This window comes from Mobula hypostoma, chromosome 12 (assembly GCF_963921235.1).
Source record: "Mobula hypostoma chromosome 12, sMobHyp1.1, whole genome shotgun sequence".
In the NCBI taxonomy this organism is placed as follows: Eukaryota; Metazoa; Chordata; class Chondrichthyes; order Myliobatiformes; family Myliobatidae; genus Mobula; species Mobula hypostoma.
In genome coordinates this window covers 50497147-50520948 of record NC_086108.1, presented here as the reverse complement: position 1 = coordinate 50520948, position 23802 = coordinate 50497147, and the positions used below count along the sequence as shown (strand labels likewise).

At 41.3% G+C, this 23802-nt stretch overlaps 1 protein-coding gene across 2 annotated transcripts in view; it reads left to right on the top strand.

The window, feature by feature from the left end:
- Positions 1 to 23802, top strand: part of LOC134354795 (cytosolic phospholipase A2-like) — a 176351-nt gene that overhangs the window by 50616 nt on the left and 101933 nt on the right. For both annotated transcript variants that reach the window (XM_063064061.1, XM_063064062.1), the window contains exons 3-5: positions 615 to 696; positions 20101 to 20249; positions 20869 to 20985. In XM_063064061.1, the coding sequence (XP_062920131.1) occupies positions 615 to 696; positions 20101 to 20249; positions 20869 to 20985 (348 nt within the window). The remainder of the gene's footprint in view (positions 1 to 614; positions 697 to 20100; positions 20250 to 20868; positions 20986 to 23802) is intronic.

The following is a 23802-nucleotide window of genomic DNA, read 5'->3' as shown; positions in this document are numbered from 1 at the left end:
AAGTAGGTCGGCTGATATGAGGTTGCGGTCACTCAGTATTGTGGAGATGCAGGAAAGATGTCCTTTTTGTATTTCAAAATGGAGGGAAAAGCTGAGAAATGCATCCACCCAGTGCTTCAATTTTGGACATACTTCCCTTCAAGGAGGTTCCTGGGGAAGTGCTACTAATATATCATTAATAAATGTCAGACCTTCTGCTGTGGGTTATTGAAATGTAGAGCAGAGTGGGACAAGTACTATTAACATACCATAATTCTAACTTTAGTTTGTGGTCCTGCAGCATGGATTGTGGGAGAATGATGTTTCTTTGCTGACCTTGAGTTGTTTACATTCTTATTTGAATTGCAGCATAGACATCAAGAGAGATTAGAATGCATTGCAGTCTCTCAAATTCTACCCACTGAACATGAAAAGGCCTCTTACATTCTTAGCCAGTGTAGATATTGTACCTCCATGGTCTAACTGAATGTTTAGCATGTAGAGTAATAGTCAAAACAGGCATAAAGTATATACATACAATTCATCAAATATTTTTCCTAATCTTGAAACATTTTTGACTTTGCTTAGGGAGGCTTTGCACATTTTAAACTTTTTCTTTCCTGTTTTATTTTTAGGTAGAACATCAGGTTTCTCATAGATTAATCGTGTGCATTCTACGAGCTAAAAATGTGACCAAAGGAACTTTTGGTGATCTACGTAAGTACATTTTAGAGAGCTTTGTTTATTCCTTTTCCCACTTGCCCTTCATTCTTTCACATGTTATATGCAGGATTGTTTATTAAAGGACATTCAGACTGATACTCTAGGGCAATACATGAGGTGTTAATCTAAGGTCCAGTCTGGCTCGGAATCTGTGATTCAGGTGGAAAAACATTAAAAATAACAAAGATCAGGATATTTTGTCCTGCCCAATATTCCTTCCTCAGTCACAATGGTAAAAAGGCCAAATAGGTTAATTGTTCATCTTGTTTATTATGCAATAAAGTTGTGGCATTTGCTAAAATAACAGACAGCACTTTAAAATTAACTCACCATGTTCTTGGAGAGGCATGATAAGCAGAAGTGGTTTTGGTCGATATTACAAATGATGCAGAGCATTTTTGAGGCATTTGCCTGCAGAGCCTCATACACTACATTCACAGCATTTCAAACTGCGAAAATAGAAAATGATCTAAAAACTGATAAAAGGTCTTGCTTAAAGATAAAATCATGCTTTGAAAATTGCAGCACTCTGATGCATTTCGCAAAGTGGTAGGATAATCAGCTGGCTTATGTTTTATTTGCAGGCAGTATTGAAGGGTGCACCATCATGACATCTATTAGTAGCAATGCATAATGGACCGTCTTTAAAATTATAGATTTATTGTGGTATGCATATGTATTTTATTCAATGTGGTTATGTTTCAAAGCGAACACAATGTAATTGTTTGCAAAAAAGCCATCTTGATGTTCTAACATAGAACAATATGCGTAACAGGCAAAAATTTGAGTGCTCTTTACTGGAATAAGGATAGCAATTACTTGATAGAGACTACATCTATTAATGGTTTATTGCTATATTCCTGATGTACAAAGAAGGTTCACCAGATTGATTCCTGGGATGGCAGGACTTTCATATGAAGAAAGACTGGATGAACTGGGCTTGTACTCGTTGGAATTTAGAAGATTGAGGGGGGATCTGATTGAAACGTATAAAATTCTAAAGGGATTGGACAGGCTAGATGCAGGAAGATTGTTCCCAATGTTGGGGAAGTCCAGAACGAGGGGCCACAGTCTGAGGATAGAGGGGAAGCCTTTTAGGACCGAGATTAGGAAAAACTTCTTCACACAGAGAGTAGTGAATCTGTGGAATTCTCTGCCACAGCAAACTGTTGAGGCCAGTTCATTGGCTATGTTTAAGAGGGAGTTAGATATGGCCCTTGTGGCTACAGGGGTCAGGGGGTATGGAGGGAAGGCTGGGGCGGGGTTCTGAGTTGATCAGCCATGATCATAATAAATGGCGGTGCAGGCTCGAAGGGCCGAATGGCCTACTCCTGCACCTATTTTCTATGTTTCTATGTTTCTATATGTTGTGAAAATATCTTAGCTTTTTATTACCTGGGTCCTCTGAATGAGTTTTATGTTTTTTTTCCCCAAACCAGCTCTGAGCTGATGAACTCCAGGCAGATGTATCATGTGACTCAAATTTTGAACAATTCAATTAACGTACAATCTTTTTTCCAACCTCCATTACTTGGACAGAAAAAAACCAAAAATGTGTTAAAGAAAGTGAAAATAATAATCTTCCAAACTAGTTTAATGATTCTTTTCTTTTAACTTCATCTTATTAGTTGCCAGCAGTTTAATCTTTAACTCTTGAATGGCCCAGGATATTTCTTGGTGGCAATGTCTGCTGCATTCAGATATGGTAACTAACATAAAAAGAGAGTTTGAGTAAACTGTCCCATTTTGGATTAACTTACAGTGCAGGTGGGTCCTGAGAGATACAGACTAAAACACATACTCGCAATAGCAATTGAATTATGCAGGTGGATTTTGCTTATTTGTTTTTCAGCCCATATGTCCAGCAATACTACCGTAACCAGGTTTTACTGTCAGAGATATAAGCACTGCCACTCAACACAGCACAATTCTTGCAATCATCTTGGTTTCAGACACCATCATGATGTACAACATCATTATAACCAGATATCAGCCTCTGATTCAGTCACCATAATTTCTCTCATCTGCCAGATGTCTGATATCATCATGATATCTGATATCACTGCAAAATGGCGTAAATAGAATCACCAATATTACCACTATAATTTCTAATATCACCATAATGAATAATTTTTCCAAGTAATCTTCTAATATCAAATTCCATATCGTCCATAAATAACAAGAATAAATGTGGGTAAGAGATAAGTACATGCATCAAGTACCACAATGTGCTGTGCATCATTTGGTCACATGATCTCAATGTAGTGTTTTTTGCTGACTCTTCTAACAATTTGGATGGAGATGATCAGATAGGATGAGTGGTGGAAGAGAGAAAAAAATGTTAGTCCTTCAAATCATGTACAGTGAAAAATAATAAACTTAATATGTTTTACACAAATAGTAATTACATAGGCTAATTCTTTCTCTGGCACCCCTGCCCTTCTTGAATCATAAAGATTCCTCTTCCTTTCCTTCTGGTCATGTTGGCTTCAGCTGAGGTTGAGTCAGGCTGTTCACGTCTCTGCGATGCACTTAGCTGCCATCCTTTGAGCTTTGTAAAACTTTATGGCTGCTCTACCTTTTGTTGCTACTCCCAAGTGGTCAACATCTCCCAAGGCAAAGATCAAAGTAAAATTACAGTGACTGTGTCAGAGGTTGATATTACAGCAAATGGGAATAAATGAGGTTTCGGGTCAGGAGGAAGTGGCTACAGTGGGTGAGAAGTCACAGTTTCAGTGAACTTCTGCACTTCACTGTGCCCAAACTGCAGTGCTAAATTCCAACTCCTACAAATTCCATATTCAGAATAGCCCTTGACACATTCCAACTGAGGTGACCTCTCATTTAATAGGTCTTCATTCTGCTTGCTGGTGTGCATTGCCCAAGCCCAGAGATAAAATTTGATGGAACAGCTGAATTTCCAGTCCGGTGAAAAATGCACTGAATTGGCTTCGAGATGGGTGGTGACTAAAAGGAGATGAGAAATTTAGTAAAAACAGACTTCTCACCACTGCAGCCTCCTCTCACTGACCCCATTCCCATATGTTACAATGAGAGATAATAACGGCCAGGATCCGGAGCAGATGGGACAGCTACAAGCTCTACACAACAATATCATCTTCCTCTGAAATGTCATGATCAAACCCCCTATCGTTGCTATCCTGAGCATCACCATTGATTATTGACAAGGTCAGTACCAATAAAATTTAGTGTCGAGAAATTTCACATTTTAGAACGTAGAATAGTACAGCACAGTACAGGCCCTTCGGCCCACAATGTTGTGCTGACCCTCAAACCCTGCCTCCCATATAACGCCCCCCACCTTAAATTCCTCCATATACCTGTCTAGTAGTCTCTTAAACTTCACTAGTGTATCTGCCTCCACCACTGACTCAGACAGTGCATTCCACGCACCAATCACTCTCTGAGTAAAAAACCTTCCTCTAATATCCCCCTTGAACTTCCCACCCCTTACCTTAAAGCTATGTCCTCTTGTATTGATCAGTGGTGCCCTGGGGAAGGGGCGCTGGCTATCCACTCTATCTATTCCTCTTATTATCTTGTACACCTCTATCATGTCTCCTCTCATCCTCCTTCTCTCCAAAGAGTAAAGCCCTAGCTCCCTTAATCCCTGATCATAATGCATACTCTCTAAACCAGGCAGCATCCTGGTAAATCTCCTCTGTACCCTTTACAATGCTTCCACATCCTTCCTATATTGAGGCGACCAGAACTGGACACAGTACTCCAAGTGTGGCCTAACCAGAGTTTTATAGAGCTGCATCATTACATAGCGACTCTTAAACTCTATCCCTCGACTTATGAAAGCTAACACCCCATAAGCTTTCTTAACTACCCTATCCACCTGTGAGGCAACTTTCAGGGATCTGTGGACATGTACCCCCAGATCCCTCTGCTCCTCTACACTACCAAGTATCCTGCCATATACTTTGTACTCTGCCTTGGAGTTTGTCCTTCCAAAGTGTACCACCTCACACTTCTCTGGGTTGAACTCCATCTGCCACTTCTCAGCCTATGTCTGCCACCTATCAATGTCTCTCTGCAATCTTCGTCAATCCTCTACACTATCTACAACACCACCAACCTTTGTGTCGCCTGCAAACTTGCCAACCCACCCTTCTACCCCCACATCCAGGTCGTTAATAAAAATCATGAAAAGTAGAGGTCCCAGAACAGATCCTTGTGGGACACAGTAGTCACAATCCTCCAATCTGAATGTACTCCTTCCACCACGACCCTCTGCCTTCTGCAGGCAAGCCAATTCTGAATCCACCTGGCCAAACTTCCCTGGATCCCATGCCTTCTGACTTTCTGAATAAGCCTACCGTGTGGAACCTTGTCAAATGCCTTACTAAAATCCATATAGATCACATCCACTGCACTACCCTCATCTATATGCCTGGTCACCTCCTCAAAGAACTCTATCAGGCTTGTTAGACACGATCTGCCCTTCACAAAGCCATGCTGACTGTCCCTGATCAGACCATGATTCTCTAAATGCCCAGGGATCCTATCTCTAAGAATCTTTTCCAACAGCTTTCCCACCACAGACGTAAGGCTCACTGGTCTATAAATACCCGGACTATCCCTACTATCTTTTTTGAACAAGGGGACAACATTCGCCTCCCTCCAATCCTCCGGTACCATTCCCGCGGACAACGAGGACATAAAGATCCTAGCCAGAGGCTCAGCAATCTCTTCCCTCACCTCGTGGAGCAGCCGGGGGAATATTCCGTCAGGCCCCGGGGAATTATCCGTCCTAATATATTTTAACAACTCCAACACCTCCTCTCCCTTAATATCAACATGCTCCAGAACATCAACCTCACTCATATTGTCCTCGCCATCATCAAGTTCCCTCTCATTGGTGAATACCGAAGAGAAGTATTCATTGAGGACCTTGCTCACTTCCACAGCCTTCAGGCACATCTTCCCACCTTTATCTCTAATCGGTCCTACCTTTACTCCTGTCATCCTTTTTTTCTTCACATAATTGAAGAATGCCTTGGGGTTTTCTTTTACCTTACTCGCCAAGGCCTTCTCATGCCCCCTTCTTGCTCTTTTCAACCCCTTCTTAAGCTCCTTTCTTGCTTCCCTATATTCCTCAATAGACCCATCTGATCCCTGCTTCCTAAACCTCATGTATGCTGCCTTCTTCCACCTGACTAGATTTTCCACCTCACTTGTCACCATGGTTCCTTCAACCTCCCATTCTTCATCTTCCTCACCGGGACAAATTTATACCTAACATTCTGCAAGAGATCTCTAAACATCGACCACATGTCCATAGTACATTTCCCTGCAAAAACATCATCCCAATTCACACCTGCAAGTTCAAGCCTTATAGCCTCATAATTTGCCCTTCCCCAATTAAAAATTTTCCTGTCCTCTCTGATTCTATCCTTTTCCATGATAATGCTAAAGGCCAGGGAGCGGTGGTCACTGCCCTCCAGATGCTCACCCACTGAGAGATCTGTAACCTGACCTGGTTCATTACCCAGTACTAGATCTAGTATGGCATTCCCCCTAGTCAGCCTGCCCACATACTGTGACAGGAATCCGTCCTGGACACACTTAACAAACTCTGCCCCATATAAACCCTTGGAACTGATCAGGTGCCAGTCAATATTAGTGAAGTTAAAGTCACCCATGATAACAACCCTGTTATTTTTGCACCTCTCCAAAATCTGCCTCCCAATCTGCTCCTCTGTATCTCTGCTGCTACTGGGGGGCCTATAGAATACCCCCAATAGAGTAACTGCTCCCTTCCTGTTCCTGATTTCCACTCATACTGACTCGAAAGAGGATCTTGCTACATTACCCACCCTTTCTCTAGCTGTACTAGTATCCCTGACCAGTAATGCCACCCCTCCTCCCCTTTTTCCGCCCTCTCTATCCCTTTTAAAGCACTGAAATCCAGGAATATTGAGAATCCATTCCTGCCCTGGTGCCAGCCAAGTCTCTGTAATGGCCACTACATCATAATTCCATGTATGTATCCAAGCTCTCAGTTCATCACCTTTGTTCCTGATGCTTCTTGCATTTAGGTACACCCATTTCAGCCCTTCTACCTTACTGTCTTTACACCGTTTATTCTGCTTCTCTTTCCTCAAAGCCTCTCTATATGTTAGATCTGGCTTTACTCCATGCACTTCTTTCACTGCTCTATCGCTCTGGGTCCCATCCCCCTTGCAAATTAGTTTAAACCCTCCCGAACCATGCTAGCAAACCTACCTGCAAGGATATTGCTCCCCCTCGAGTTCAGGTGCAACCCATCCAATTTGTACAGGTCCCACCTTTCCCAGAAGAGATCCCAATGATCCAGAAATCTAAAACTCTGCTCCCTGTACCAACTCCTCAGCCACGCATTCAACTGCCATCTCCTCCAATTCTTACCATCACTGTCACATAGCACTGCCAGCAATCCTGAGAACGCCACCTTTGAGGTCCTGTTCTTCAGCCTTCTGCCTAGTTCCCGAAACTCACACTTCAGGACCTCATCCCTCTTCCTGCCTAGGTCGTTGGTCCCAACATGTATCACGACTTCTGGTTGCTTTCCCTCTCGTACCAGGATGTCGTGCACCCGGTCAGAGACATCCCGGACCCTGGCACCCGGGAGGCAACAAACCATGCGGGTGTCCTTCTCACGTCCACAAAATCTCCTGTCTGCTCCCCTGACTATAGAGTCTCCAATGATGACAGCTCTCCTCTTCTCCATCCCACCTTTCTGCACCACCGGGTTTGACTCAGTGCCGGAGGCCCTGCCACCGTGGCTCACACCTGGTCGGTCGCCCCGCCAGCAGTATCCAGGACGGTAAACTTATTATTCAGGGGAATGGCTACAGGGGTGCTCTGCACTACCTGTCTGCTCACCTTCACTTTCCCCCCTCTGACTGTCACCCAACAACCTGCTTCCGACAGCCTAGGTGTGACTACCTCCCTGTAGCTCTCATCTGTGACTGCCTCATTCTCCCTTATGAGTTGAAGGTCATCCAGCTGCTGCTCCAGATTCCTTACACGGTCTTCCAGATCTCCCAGCTGTAGGCAGTTCTGGCAGATGTGACTCTGCGGGAGAGAGGCGTTCCCCCAAGACTGCCACATCTCACATGAGAGGCACATCACCGTCTCAGGAGGCATTGTAAAGACTTAACTGCGAGCAAGCTGGTCCTCTGCCTGTTCTCGTCGAAGCCTCTCGAGTCAAAGCCTCAAAGCTCCACTCCTTCACTGGCCCACTCACTCACTCATTTTGATGGGAAGAGTATAATGAAGAAATAAAAATTGGATGATATGATGCTAAAAACATGGATTTGCAAGGTCATTAGGAAAGCTGTGAGATTGGGGATGAGTTGGATCGTTTATGTTGAGCTAGTGTCTACTTGAATGACTGAGTGTCCCTTTTCCACATTCTAGCTATTTCGTGTTTACAAACATGACCACAGGAGCAAGCCTGAGATGGTAATTGTTTCTCCTCCTGGCTTCCCAACTAGAGATATGGGGAACATGTGCATAGCTTGCAATAGGTGGCAAGGCAGGTTGGGGAAGTGGTAAAGAAATCACAACACAACTATCAATTTTAGCAATTGAGTTTAAGTGCAATAACATCATAATGAGCTTTGTAAGAGGTGGTTTGGGCACATCTGGAGTATAGTATCCAGCTCTGGGCACCCCACATTGGAGAAAAATGCAAAGGTTTTAGAATGGGCACAGAAGAGGTATACCAAAATGAAACTAGGGATAAATGACTTGTACATGATTGATTAATGTAGATATACTGGAGAACCTTGGAACCAAGAAGGTTGTGAATGGATCCAATAGTTATTTAAAATAATGAGGGGCTTAGTCATTCCTATGGCAGAGTGGTCAAGAACTAGTGGATATAGAACAAAGGCAATGGGAAAAAGACTAATAGTAGAATGAGTGATTAGAGTCTGGAATGCACATCTTGTGGAGGCAGATTCAATTGTAATATTCAAAAGAACGTTGGATAACTCCTTGAAAATAAAGAAATTATGTGGCTCCTGGGAGAGGGTAAAGAAGTGGAGATTAGCTAGATTGCTAACGTTTTGCAATTATAGACATGGTGGACTGTGGCTTCCTTATACATTCTAACTATTCTGTGATTAAAATTATATAGACCAGCCATGCAACTATGACTAGAGGAGAAGGGTAGAAGTGCAAATTGGTTTCCTCTCCTGACTTCCCGAAAGTTGTTCTGCTGTTAATTAGGGATGTGACTTCAATATTCTCCAAATAGTTGGATGTGTGCAACTCCATTAATGTTAACCTTGTTACCACCAGCAGCCTGCTTGATCATTAAACAACGTCCTAACCTTAAGCGTTGATTCTCATTAACATTAGCACATCATGGCACCTACAAAACACATCTCTGCTCATTGCTAAGGCTTCTTTGAGAGATCACCTAAAGTACCTAATTCTAACACTCGGATGGAAAAGGGTAGCAGGCTTTTGTGTGTTTCACCACCTGTGAGTCTCTTTCCAAGTTACACAGCTTCCTGAATGAAAATATACCATTCGTCCTGCATTGGTACACCACCAGGTTCAGGAACAGTTACTACCCCTCAACCATCAGGCTCTTGAACCAAAGGGGATAACTTCACTCAACTTCACATGCCCCATCGTTGAAATATTCCCACAGCCAATAGACTCACTTTCAAGGACTCTTCATGTCATGTTCTCCATATCATCCTTTCTTTATTTATTTGCTCAGTTTGGTGTCTTTTGAACACTGGTTGTACGGCCAAGTTTCTGCACTCTTTCATTGATTCTGTTATGGTTATTATTCTACAGATTTATTGAGTATGCCCACAAGAAAATTAATCTCAGGGTCGTATAGGGTGACATGTATGTATTGATTAAAAATGTACTTTGAGCTTTGAATTTTGTTGTTGATAGTACTGGTTCTTGCTACTTAACAATATGATGCAAGTGGCTTCACTTTGAGGGCTATGATCACCTTGATCAGTACATAGAATTACAGTGTTATTGCCATTACAGAGGCCTGCTTGCATGAGGGACTGGAATGGCAGTTCAGCATGTTAAAGAGGGGTTTAAAAGATGTTGAGGGAGAATTCCAGATGAGCACACAAAGGCCACACTGGAGGGCTCATCCATAGAGGCCATTTCAGTGGCTCCTAAATAAGAAAAGTACATTAATGCTGATACTATTGAACCAGGGGGTCCCAACCTTTTTTTTTAAAATGCCTTGGACCCCAGCATTAACTGAGGGGTCTGTCGGCCCCAGGTTGGGAACCCCTGCTATAGACCCTCAAAAGCCACTGAGAAGTGGAAGAATAGATATGTAAACAACAGGGTTTTCATTGTGGGGGACTTTAACTTGCCCGGTGTTGATTGGAAGTTCCTTACTGTGAGAGGCTCAGATTGAGCAGGATTTCTTCAATGCATCTAAGTAACGGTAGTCGGAAAACCCAACTAGAGAAGAAACCATGTTGAACACTGGTCATAGAAAATGAGCAAGGCCAGGTGACAGACCTGATAGTGGGTGAACGTTTTGGAGTAAGATTTAAGATCATTATGAGAAAGGATAAAATTGGGTATTGTAGAAAGGTACAAACTTGTGGGAAAATTATGAACATTATAAGACAGGAGCTAAGTGACAACTGCTGTCAAACAAGTTGACATCTGACATGTGGGAATTGCTTAAAGACCAGATAAATAGAGTTCAGGATTAGCATATAAGGAGTAAGGACAGGGATGATAAGGTAAGTGAACTTTGTATGACCCTAGGGATGCTAAATTTAGTCATGAAGGAAAAGAAAGCATATGTAAGATTTAGGAAGCCAAAATCAGACTGGACTCTTCAGGAATATAAAGACATCAGGAATGTACTCAAGCAAGCAATTAGGAAGGCCAAAAGGGGCCATGAAATGCCCTTGGTGAACAGGATTAAAACATTTTATACATATTAAAAATGAAAGGATGACTGAGGAGAGGGTAGCTCCACTCAGATATGTGCTTTGAGTCATATCAAGTAGGTGAGATACAAAGTGAGCACTTTGTGTTGGTATTTACTAAGGAGAGGATTTGGAAGATAGTGAAACAGAATGGGATATGTTAATGTGCTGGGACATTTTGAGATTAAGGAGGAATTCCTAGATTTTCTGAATAGCATTAAAGTGGATAAATCCCCAAGGGCTAATGTCCCAGAATATCAAAAGAAACAAGATAAGCTATTTCATATGAAGAAAGACTGGATGAACTGGGCTTGTACTCGTTGGAATTTAGAAGATTGAGGGGGGATCTGATTGAAACGTATAAGATCCTAAAGGGATTGGACAGGCTAGATGCGGGAAGATTGTTCCCGATGTTGGGGAGGTCTAGAACGAGGGGTCACAGTTTGAGGATAGAGGGGAAGCCTTTTAGGACCGAGGTTAGGAAAAACTTCTTCACACAGAGAGTGGTGAATCTGTGGAATTCTCTGCCACAGCAAACTGTTGAGGCCAGTTCATTAGCTATGTTTAAAAGGAAGTTAGATATGGCCCTTGTGGCTACAGGGGTCAGGGGGTATGGAGGGAAGGCTGGGTTCTGAGTTGGATGATCAGCCATGATCATAATAAATGGCGGTGCAGGCTCGAAGGGCCGAATGGCCTACTCCTGCACCTATTTTCTATGTTTCTATGTTTCTATTTCTGGGGCTTTGACAAATACTTTTGTGTCCTCACTAACAACAGGAGAGGTCTCAGGGGACTGGAGAGTAGCAAATTTTGGGTCTTTGTTCAAGAGACAAAATAGGAATAATCCAGATAATTATACACCAGGGAGGCCCACTTTAGTTGAATGATAGCTATTGGATAGGATGGTTGTGCATTTAGAAAGGCATGCTCGCTTAGTAACGATCAGCATGGATTTGTGCGGGGAAGATCATGTTTTACAAACTTGATTGCGATTTTTGAGGATATGACAAAAGAGCTTGATGAGGGTAAGGCAGTGGAATCTATGAATCTATTAGTAAGGCATTTGAAAAGATCTCCTGTGGTAGGTTGATTCAGAAGATAAACATTGATGGGATCCAGGGGGCTTGGATTCAGAGCTGGCTTCTCACTGAAGACAGAGTAGGGCTGGAGGGCTGTTGTTCTAGCTGGAGGTCCATGACCAGTGATGTTCTCCAAGGATTGGTTCTGGGACCTCAGTAGAATCAGAATCAGGTTTAGTGTCACTGGCATATGCTGTGAAATATGTTGCTTTTTGGCAGAGTACATTGCAATACATAACAAAAAAAAAAGAACTAAATTACGAAAAGAAATGTATTTACATTGAGCAAGTAGTGCAAAAATAGAGCAAATATAAAGAAGAAAATACAGTGAGTTCGTGTACTTGGGTTCATTGTCCATTCAGAAATCTGATAAATGATTTAGGTGAATATGTGCACAATGGTGGGGTGGACTTTTCCCTTGATAGATTCAGCCCAGTCCATCACAGACAAAGCCCTCCCCATCATTTTGCGCATTTACAAGGAGTGCTGCCACAGGACCCCCACCACCCATGTCATGCTCTCTTCTCACAACAACCATTGGGAAGGAGGTACAGAAGCCTTGGGCCCCTCACCACCAGCTTCAGGAACAGTTATTACCCTACTACTGTCAGGCTTTTAAACTGGCATGGATAACTTCACTCACTCAACTCTGAACTGATTCTATAACCTACAGATTTACGTTCAATGACGTTACCATTCATATTCTCTGAATTATTTATTTACACAATTTGCCTTCTGCACGTTAGTTGTTTGTCCATCTTTATGTATTATTTTATGTAAATTACAGTGTACTTCTTTATTTTCCTGTACATGCCTGCAAGAAAATGAATTTCGAGGTGGTATATGACTTGTACATACATTCAGTGGCCAGTTTATTAGGTACAGGAGGTGCCTAACAAAGTGGGCACTGAGTGTATGTTTGCGGTCTGCTGTAGCCCATCCACTTCAAGGTTCAACTTGTTGTGCATGCAGAGAAGCTCTCCTGCACACCACCAGTGTAATACATGGTTACTTGAGTCACCTTCCCATCATCTTGAATCAGTCTGGCCATTTTCCTCTGACCTCTCTCATTAACAGGGCATTTTTGCCAACAGAACTGGCACTCTTGATTTTTTTTTGTTTTTCACAGCATTCACTGTAAACCTTAGAGACAGTTGCATGAAAATACAAGATCAGCAGTTTCTGAGATGCTCAAGCCACCCCTTCTGGCACCAACGATTACTCCATGGTCAAAGTCACTTAGATCACATTTCTTCCCCATTCTGATGTTTGGTCTGAACAACAACCAAACCTCTTGACCATGTCTGCATGCTTTTATGCATGGAGTTGCTGCCAGATGGTTGGCTGATTATATATCTACATTAACTAGCTGGTGTACATAATAACATAACTACTGAGTGTACTTTGATCATAAATCTAATTTGGCCTTGACTTTAAAAATGTACTGTAAATGGGCGGCTTAGCAAGTTTGCAGATAACTCCAAGATGGACGGACTTGTGGACATGTAAACGACTATCAAAGAATAGAGCAGGAAGTGGATCAGTTACAGATATGGCCAGAGAAGTGGCAGATGGAGTTTAATCTGGGCAAGTGTGAGTTGTTGCCCTTTGGGAGGTCAGATGAAAGGAGAAAGGATGGTAGAACCCTTAATAGCATTGAGATACAGAGTGATCTTGAGGTTCAGGTCCTTAAGAGGCTATGGAAGTGGATATGTTGGGAAAGAAAGCCTTCAGTAGCAGAGATATTAAGTATAAGGGTAAGAACTTTTCGTTCTTGGAGCATTGTGTGCAGAAAGGGTTTGCCAGGATGATGCCTGGATTAGGGGGTATAAGCAATAAGGAAAGATGGTACAAATTTGGGTTGTTCTCCCTGGAGTATCATAGGCTGAGGGAAGACCTGATAGAGGTTTCTTTTTTTTAAATTATGAGAGGCATAGACAGGGTAGGCAGTCAATCTTTTTCCCAGGGTAGAAATGTCAAACACCAACACCAGATTGGGGGAAGGGGGTGGGTTACACTAACAGTGGTCAGTGCATGGAATAGATTACCAGTGGTAGTAGTAGAATCAAACCGTTTGGTGAAATTTGAGGTTTTTAGATAGACACATCAATATGAAGGGAATGGAAGGATATGGATGTCACACAGGAGGAGGACATTTTGTATAAACTGGTATCTAGGTCAGCACAACATCGTGGGCTGAATGGCCTGTGCAGGGCCGTGCTGTTCTGGGGTTATGATAGCTCAAGAGGTTTGGGATGGGCAGTAAATGCTGGCCTGCCAGCAATGCTTATCCTGTGAATGAGTAAGTAATATTGAAACCCCTCTCCCTGCCTTTTGCTTCCCAAGATTTTGCTGGCACACTAAGGCCAGTGACTGAGATGAAGTGTGTCTTCACTTAGTGTTGGAAGTGCTGTCAGGTGAGCCACACAGTTTCTGTCGATGTACATTGCAATTGGTAACCTGAGCAGGTTGATCGAACCCTGAGCACTCCTTCAGGTGATAGTATGTTTGTGTCATTTTTGGCCTTAAGTATGTTTTTATTTGGCAGATCTTTCTGCTAGGAAACCGGAATCCTGGATTATTGGCATTTACACAGTGGCACAATCTCTGGCTTCCAGTGGAACTCAGTTACTCACTGAGTTCTGAGTTGTTCTTGATTTGAATAGATGCTTATGCAAAAGTCAGACTTGCCTTTGGCCTTTCGGTCTGTTAAGGACTTTTGTTAGTTGTCTGTAAGGTGAATCTAATTACAAACTGGTAGTGTTAAGGAATCTGATTTACGTGAAAGTATTTTTTAAAGTCAAATTTGTGGATTTAGCTGATGTGTAAGAATTTGATTTGTTTTTCATCAACGTTGCTTTTACACATTGGCACGTGGTTACTATCTTGTTTCTTTCATGGGCTCCTGACATCAGTAATGACCCATCCCCTCCAGGCCACTGTTCAATCCCCAACCCCCTGAAATAGAAACATCTTGGCCAAAACAGTAAGATTAAAAAAACAGCTTCTTCCCAATGGCTGATATGCAGCTGAATAATGCTACACTCCAGCTTGCAAATGACCCTTCAGTGTTATGGACAATCAAACATATGAGATTTGAAGAAAAAAACACCTTACTGCATGCATCGTGAATATGTTTTGCATGGACTGGGGCTGCATCTCAATCTGGTTGTCTTGGGCAATGACAATAAAGTTCAATTCTATTCTACATGGCAATGAACTGTTCATGAATACCCAGGATAGACAAAAAACTTAGTGGTCTAAAAGTTTTGAAACTTTTAAAAAGGATGCTTTGTATGTAACATAATGATACTTTTCAAACCAGAGAAAGCTAATGATAGTGCTTAAAGTGGGTGGTGAGCACACATTGTTCCTGTCCCTTGTCCATGGTTAGTAGAACGTGATGATTAGGGCTGTGTTTCTCAACCTTTTTCAATAAAATCCCCACTTGTTTGCACTTAAAGTACATGGCTCTCCCCCGCCCCAGCATTCCCTACCTCATAAATGCCTGAGGATGTTGTGGGTCAGAGAATTTAAATGATCTGGAATTCCTGCAGATTGCCAGCAGCTAATGTGCTGAGCAGAGTGATTTAGCGCAGAAAATGGCTTTTCGGCCCATCTGGCTCAAACCAAGTTAAATTGCCATTTTACCCATATTCCACCAAACTTATCCCAGCCGTGTACTTGTTTAAGTGTCTTTTTAAATGTTGTTAATGTATGTGCCTCAGCCACTTCAACTGGCGGTTCACTTCACTTACTGAACACTCTCTGGTGCATGTTTTCACTGTTTAAAAAAAAACTGGATCATCTCAATACTTTGAAAGCCTTGTGGATACCTTGTGATCTTGGAAGACCACTGAAGAGACTGTATATCCCAGAGCGGGAATGACAATGTCTCTGAATGTGAGGACCATATATATTCAAAGCTTGTCTGTCTTTGTCAGACTGAGAATTCATTCTGCCTATTTCCGGTGGAATCTCTGAGAGGCTAATGGTTCCACTGTTAAGTGGATGTATACCTTATCAAAGAGTAATATTTTAATGATCTTTCAATCTGTGCAATCTTAGTATTTTGTTAAACATTTTCTGATCTTTTTCACTAAAACCAATGAACAACAAATTCCCATTGTTTCTATCAAGACTAGTTCCTGCCGTGAGGATTGAGAGATGAGTGCAGAGGGAATATTTCTGTAATTTTCAAAATATCTCATATCTTATTGTAGTCCAACCTGACTCTTCCCAACCCCGTGAATTGCAGCTCAGTCAATCCGTACATGAGGCCTTCATATTCTCTTTTGGCTAGTTGACATCCAGTTCTGGGTTCTGCAATGACCAGGATCATTGGGTGGGTGGAGAGTGGGCTGAGTTGCTGTAGTATTCAAAGAACCTTGGAGCTGATTGAAAATAGATGTGCAATCTCTAAACTTCCGGTTTAATGTGTTTGGAAATTGACTGACGGCTGTGAAGGTAGTGGGGCGTGGAGACTGTTTCCCATAAATCATTTGCATATTTTAAGACATAACAGCACTAGAAGCCCATGTTTATACAGCAGTAGACAATTATGATTTTGCCAGGCTCTGATCTTTACTTGTTGTTCACGAACTAACAATGACCTTTTCTCACATCAAAAGCAACCCTGGAATTGAAAAATTAGTTTATTGATTTGTCACGGGCAAATCCTAACGCACAAAACAGTTGCTCTTCTTTTTCTAATTTCTTCGTGTTTATTCAAATTAATTTGCATGAAAATTTAAAGCATATGCAAAATCTTGGCTAAGCATGGTGAAACTTCAGCTGTGAATACATAATAAACAGAGGCAGGAAAAGCTAATTGGCTCTTCAAACTAGGTTGGCCATTTAATAAAGTCATGCCTGACCCAGTCTTGGTATCCACATTACTTTTTTTTGTTCTCTCCCCATTCCCTTTCACTGTGTAGTATTTCAAACGACTGAAGGTCTTTGCTTTGAATGTATTCAAGTCTTTCATATCAAAGTCAAAACTCTTAGTCAGTATGTATTGTTTGTTTGTCTCAGAATTACCGGTTCTGCTGTTGGTTATTTATTTGTAACACTATCTCAATTTTTCTCCATACCCAGAGCCCAGACACTTCCTGCTGTACAAGGCATTTATAACATGCTCCTCTTTATTTTGGTTCTCTTCAATAGATCTGACCTGTATGTTACAACTTTTACATGATCCTTTGTTCTCTCTTGTTCCTTTTCTCCCTCCCCCGCCCCTGGCATGTGCTCGGCCCCTCCCTCGCATGCTCTCACTCTTTTTTGTGCTCTCCCCATCACCTACACTCCTACTTCTCCTCCCTAACCCCCTTGCCTCCCAGTTCTCACGCCCCCCTCCGCCTCTCACACCCCTCCCGCTCCTGGCTCTCATGCACCCCCTCCTTGCCTCCCTCTCTCGGCCCCCCCACCTCACTGCCCAGCTTGCACCGCCCAGCTCTCTCGAGTTTCCCCCCCCCTGCCACCTTGCCACCCTGCTCTTTTAATCCCCTATTCCTTATTCACCTGCTACTCCACTCCCTGTTCACTTCCCCTCACTGGACTCCCCTGCAGGCTGTCCTACACCCTTCCTCAGTCCACCAATCACCTCAGATTCTGCTCTCACCACTCCCCTTGTTATATTGGCTACCTGGCCTCCCTCACTTTCAGTCCTATTGCAGGGTTTTGTCAATCTCTATACTTCCTCAGTTTTTCATCAATGTGTTGAGTTCTTGCAGCAGATTGTTGCTTCACTGGCTTCACCTGCAGTTACCTCCCTCAGCTTTCTTGGTTGAATGTAAGGTTTAAGTCTTTTGATGGCTTCTTTTTTAGTTTTTAAAGTTATCCTTAAATGAATTTAAGATTTCCTTGTGGAAAGTGATTTCTGTTAAATGTGCCATTAGTATAAATTTGCAGAAAACATCCCACAATAACAGCCTAGCTAAATTAACAAATAGTGCCATGTTGATTTGGGTTCAGGAAAAATGGTCCTTCACTCAAGATGTGCCAGTGTTTCCTGTGCAAAAACAGCGGGGTGGTCAATTACATTAAGGCTCAAAAGCCAAACCCGTGTTCTTCTTTCTTTTTCAATATTTTTATTGATTTCTATATAGAAGAATACAGAGTCCAAGAGAATACATATTATAAAACAAAAGAAAAAATATAATAATACCAGATACAGTATATTGAATCACATTAATGAACTCCTTACTCTATATTCATATAGATTAGATTATTTTGTATATTAGAATATAAACAATTTTATTTATAAAAAGATCTACACCAAAGTCGAAGCTGTTCGGGGAAAAAAAAGAAAAAAAAAACCTCATCAGATAATAAACTATGCTATTAACCAACTTCTGTACTTTAACTAGAAGTCAAAGATTATGAAAATAATTTTAAAACGGCACCCACAAATTTCAAAAATCTTGGTTAGATTCAGAAATTGAACAATGAATCTTTTCTAAATTTAGGCATGCCATAACATCCCATAACCACTGAGCATGGTTAGGTGGAACAGCATCCTTCCATTTAAACAAAAGCACCCTCCTAGCCATAAGAGAGATAAAAGCCAGAATGTGCAAATCTGATGTCTTCAAGATGATATCTTTCCCTCCAACAATACCAAATAGGGCAGTCGAAGGATCAGTGTTAAACTCGGTGAATGTGTTAACCCAATATATTTTAGGAATGTTTCTCAAGCTACGTTTGTTGTTTTATAGCTATGTGATACAGAATTGTCTTCCATTTACTTGACACTTCCAGACTGCAAAACTGTTTCAAGCATTCCACAAAATAAAGAAAATAAAGATTTCTCAGACACCATTAGTTTCTATTTTTAACAAGATGCATAATTATTGGTGCCAGTTAATACACACTATGGCAGTGTTAATTGTAGTTTTTAACTCTCTATTCTAAGGCTAGTTTGTAATTCCTTTGGCAACAGTGTGGATTATATTATTGAACCAACATCCATCAATCCACAAACACAGAATTTTCTTTTTTAAATGCTTTTCCTCATGCTACTCACAATATATGTTAATGAAATGACTGAAGGAACCAAATGTAACCTTAGAAACATTACAAAAATGAGTGGGAATGCAAGTTGTCACGAGAATACAGCGAGTTTCTGAGGCAGTTTAGATGGGAGTGAATATGCCAATATCTGGTAGGTGTGATACAATACAGATTGATATGAAGTCATCCATTTTGCTGGCACCTTCAGCCGAGGTTCAAACCTCTGTTCAATATGCCAGGTATGTTTTCCTAGTGACCTCTCCTTTTTATACAGAGTGACTGACAAGGTCTTTTCAGTCTTATTACAGTAGGTGTTAAAAGAAAATTCCAAACCTCAGATTTAATATCCCACAAACTAATGATCATGCCGTTTCCATAAAAGCAGAATAACGATATCCGTTGGCATCAAGATTTGTTAGGCTGAGGCTAAATACAAGAGTAAAAGTATGTACGTCATAGACCAAGGAGATCATTGTGAACTTCAGGCATGCTAGGAGCCACACTCACATCCCCATCTACATCAACGGAGCTGTAGTAGAGTGTGTATCAAGCTTCAAATTCCATGGTGTCCACATTTCCGAGGATCTCACCTGGTCCCTGAACTCCTCCATCCTGATCAAAAAAGTGCAACAGCGTCTTTATTTCCTGTGGAGCATCAGGAAAGCTCACCTCTGTCCCAGGATACTGACGGACTTTTACCGCTGTACCATTGAGAGCATACTCACCAACTGCATCTCAGTGTGGTATGGCAATTGTCCTGCATCGGACCGCAAAGCACTCCAGTGTGGTGAAAACTGCCCAGCGGATTATCAGCACCCAATTGCCCACCATTGAGAACATCCACCATAAATGCTGCCTGGGCAGGGCAAAAAGCATTATCAGGGATGCATCTCACCCCAACCATGGACTTTATACTCTCCTCCCATCCAGTAGGCGCTACAGGAGCCTCCACTCCCACACCAGCAGGCACAGGAAGAGCTTCTTTCCTGAGGCTGTGACCCTGCTGAACCTCACATCACTGCGCTAAGCACTATTGCACCCATATTGTACTGTCTCAGTACTTACATATTTGTGTGCTGTAGCACTTACTTTTTATTCACAGTTATTTTGTAAATAACACTATTCTTTGCATTTCTGGTCAGATGCTAACTGCATTTCATTGGCTTTGTATCTGTACTCGGCACAATGACAATAAAGTCTAATCTAATCTATAGAAAACATTATTTTTAACTGAAATTTCAATTTACAAACCTCATTTATACAGTAGAATAAAAGAACTAAGCTTCGGGGGTAAATCCCATTGCAAGTAAGCATCTTTGAGCCGTGATTTTTTTTTTCCTGTTCTGACTACTCAGTTGACACTCCCGACCCTTATGTGGAACTGTTCATCCCCTCGGCGCCAGAGGGTCGAAAACGGAGCAGATATCTCAACAATGTTGTCAACCCTGAGTGGAATGAGACATTTGAATTTCTTCTTGACCCAAACGAGAAGAATATTATGGAGGTAGAGTATCCTCTTTCTGAAAATAGTTATTGGATATTCAGTTCAATTCTATGTAATTAAGTGTAATGAAGGTAGGCACGAAGGTATGCATTTATTGTGGAAAAACAGCTCACTCCAAAATCTTGAAAGATTGCTTTAGCTTTGCTGTCCTTACTTGAACATTATCCTGATGACATGTTGTTCGGGAATATTTGCTATGAGAATGCATGTAAGATCATTGTTCCCTTCCTCACATATTGGAATCCTAATTCTAATGGCAGCAGCTCTTTCTCCCTTCCTTGCCCAAATGAAAGGCACCGTTTTAAATCTTGTTCCAGTGATGATGTGGCCATCTTCATGCAGGAGGTTGTGTATCAGTTTACCCCAGAATGAAGCTTCTTGTGCTGTGATCCTAACATTGAGATATAAATTGTGACTGAAGTCACTTCTTAATATAATAACTGTTACTCCAGCAACCACCTGACCCAATGCCTCTGTCTCCCATTGTGTAGAAGGATTTTATGCTTGAATAAGTATTCAGTTCAGTGTGGAGAAAAAGCTGCGTTGTTACCTTAATGTGTAGCTTGCTTGTACTACTTTAGATATTTGTGCATGAAAGATTTAATGTCTACTTTTTCAGATTACTTTAATGGATGCAAATTATGTGATGGATGAAACCTTGGGCACTACCTCTTTTAATATTGGAGAGAATATTAAAGTGGGAGGAAAAAAGGAATTTTCCTTTGTCTTCAATAATGTAAGTAAAATTTTAAAACCAAATGTAAAATTATAGAAGTATAACATGCCATACAAGTGCCTCTCTTAATCTTGGACGAACTCTGATAGCCATCTCCTCTTCATATCACAACTCACTTAAGCCCTTCTCCAGAAATACACCATCCCTTCCATCTTCAAACTGGCTGTCTCAGTGTCCTTCTCCGCCAAATTTATCACACGTCTCATCTTGGACAGTAATCCCAGCTATGAATTTCCTTATTTTTCCTAGCTTTGTAAATTTGAATTCTTTTTCTCTAGTTTAAAGCCATCTATCCAAAGCAGTTGTATCATTTTTTGACGCAAACAACAGGAATTCCGCAGATGCTGGAAATTCAAGCAACATACATCAAAGTTGCTGGAAGGGTCTCGGCCTGAAACGTCGACTGCACCTCTTCCTATAGATGCTGCTTGGCCTGCTGCGTTCCCCAGCAACTTTGATGTATGTTGTATCATTTTTTGAAGTATCTTGAATGTTTTTATTGGGCCATCTTATTTTCCTGTTTCCATAAGGGAATGATTTATCAAGTTAACACTTCATCACCTTTCAGTTGACTAGCTTTGATTAAAATGTGGGCCAAAAGGTGGATTAATCTAAAGGGGTTGGAAATTCAAAGCTAAAATTTATAATGCAGACTTTGGGTCTTTTAGTTAAAAATAAATTAAGCTGCTTCTATTTTTTTTACTGTTTTCCTCCTTGTATTAAGCTGCTGTATGCTTTAGGGGAACAATAATGCAATTTCTCTGAACTAGATAATTTTGGTAAATTTAAAAAATCAAGTAATTTTGATCCTACAACATTTCAAACAAATTCTGTTAAAGTACACATCACAGACTTTCATGGTGCATTGTTAGTGGGCTATTTAGCACTGTTCTAAAATCTCCATGTCACCCAGTAAACAATTAAATAGCACTTCTACGGCATTGTTACATTGAAAGACACCATATAAATGAAGGCTCTCGGCCCGAAATGTCGACTGTACCTCTTCCTATAGATGTTGCCTGGCCTGCTGCGTTCACCAGCAATTTTTATGTGTGTTGCTTGATATAAATGTCATTGCTGTTGCAACCTAATCAGCATCCTTTATGACACACACTCTGAAAGCAGAGTACCCCTCAGAACAAATCTGCACAATCAAGAAGAAAGAAAGTTGGTCATCTAGATTAAAATTGCTTTGCCTCTAGTGAAAATGTTGCCAGCAAGTGATTGCAGTGTCCTATCTTGGAGTTTGTCAAATAGCAAGTTACAGCAAGACATGAAGGGGGCTAAAGAAGCCAGAAGGGATGTTACTTAAGAGATATGGACATAACTGACATTTTAACATCCATCCTTCATAGTCCCTGGAGGTAGCAGTTACAGTTCAACCACACTCATGGTCTGGATGTGCATGCAGGCCAGACTGGTTAAGAATGACAGATTTTCTCCCTGAAGCAAGTTTGTGAACCAGTTGGATTTGTATAACAATCCATTTGTTTTGTAGGTTGTACAACTAGGACTGTCTTTTTATAAAAGATCAGATTTCACTTGAGGTTCAGTTACTATAGTAGGATTTGAAATTTTCTTCTGATTACTAGTCTAAGATTCCAGCTGCTACTCCAGCAACTTAACCAACTATTCCACTTTTCTTCAGATTCTATGGTATTTATACTAATTGATGACAAACTGCAATTTGCCATATAATTTAGGCTTTGTAATAAATATTTATCAGTCACAAGGATACATTTCCAGAGACTATCTCCATACTTGATTCATGTAATCTTCCAGCCTTCTGTTTAACACTTAACTGCACGGTTGTGTAGGTTAGAGGGTAAGCCAATTCTAGGTTCATTTCTTGGTTAGTTGGTTAATTTCACAAGATTGCTGTTTGTCACAAAATTCTAAGGTAGGAAGAAATTGTGAGATACAAACCAAAGAAAGCAGATCAAGAGTGTGGCTTAGAAATTGCTTTGTGCCATTTTTGGGTCATGCTTGCAGTGTTTATGAACATGGCAATAGACCACAAGATATAGGAGTGGAATTAGGCCACTTGGCCTATTGAGTCTAGGCTGCCATTATGGCTGATTTATTACTCCTGTCAACTTCATTTTCCTGCCTTCTCCCTGTAACCTTTGATGCCCTGACTAATCAACAACCTATCAACCTCTGCTTCAAATATACGCCATGACCAGCCTCCACAACTGCCCATAGGAAAGAATCCTACTACCCTCTGCTAAAGAAATTCCTCCTCATCTCTGTTCTAAATGGATGTTCCTTTATTCTGAGGCTGTGCCTTCTGGTCCTAGAGGCACCCACTATAGAAAACTTACTTTCCACATCCACTCTATCTATTTGATAGGTTTCGATCAGATTACCCCTCATTCTTCTAAATTCCAGCAAGTACAGACCCAGGACCATCAATTGCTCCTTTCTTTCCCAGAATCATTCTCATGAACCTCCTCTGGATCCTCTCCAATGCCAGCACATCGTTTCTGAGATAAGGGGCCCAAAACGTCTCACAATACTCAACTTAGGTCTGACCAATGCCTCAGCATCATGTCCTTTCTTTAGTATTCTAGTCCTCTCAAAATGAATGTTCACACTGCACTTGCCTTTTTTAATACCAACTCAGTCTGCAAGTTAACCTCTAGGATTCCCAAGTCCCTTTACACCTCAGATTTTTGAATTTCCTTCCTATTTCCACACCTTAATTCCTTCTACCAATGTGTATGACCATATACTTCCCTACACTATATTCCTTCTGCCCTTTCTTTCCCCATTCTCCCAATTTGTCTAAGTACTTCTGAAGATTCCCTGCTTCCT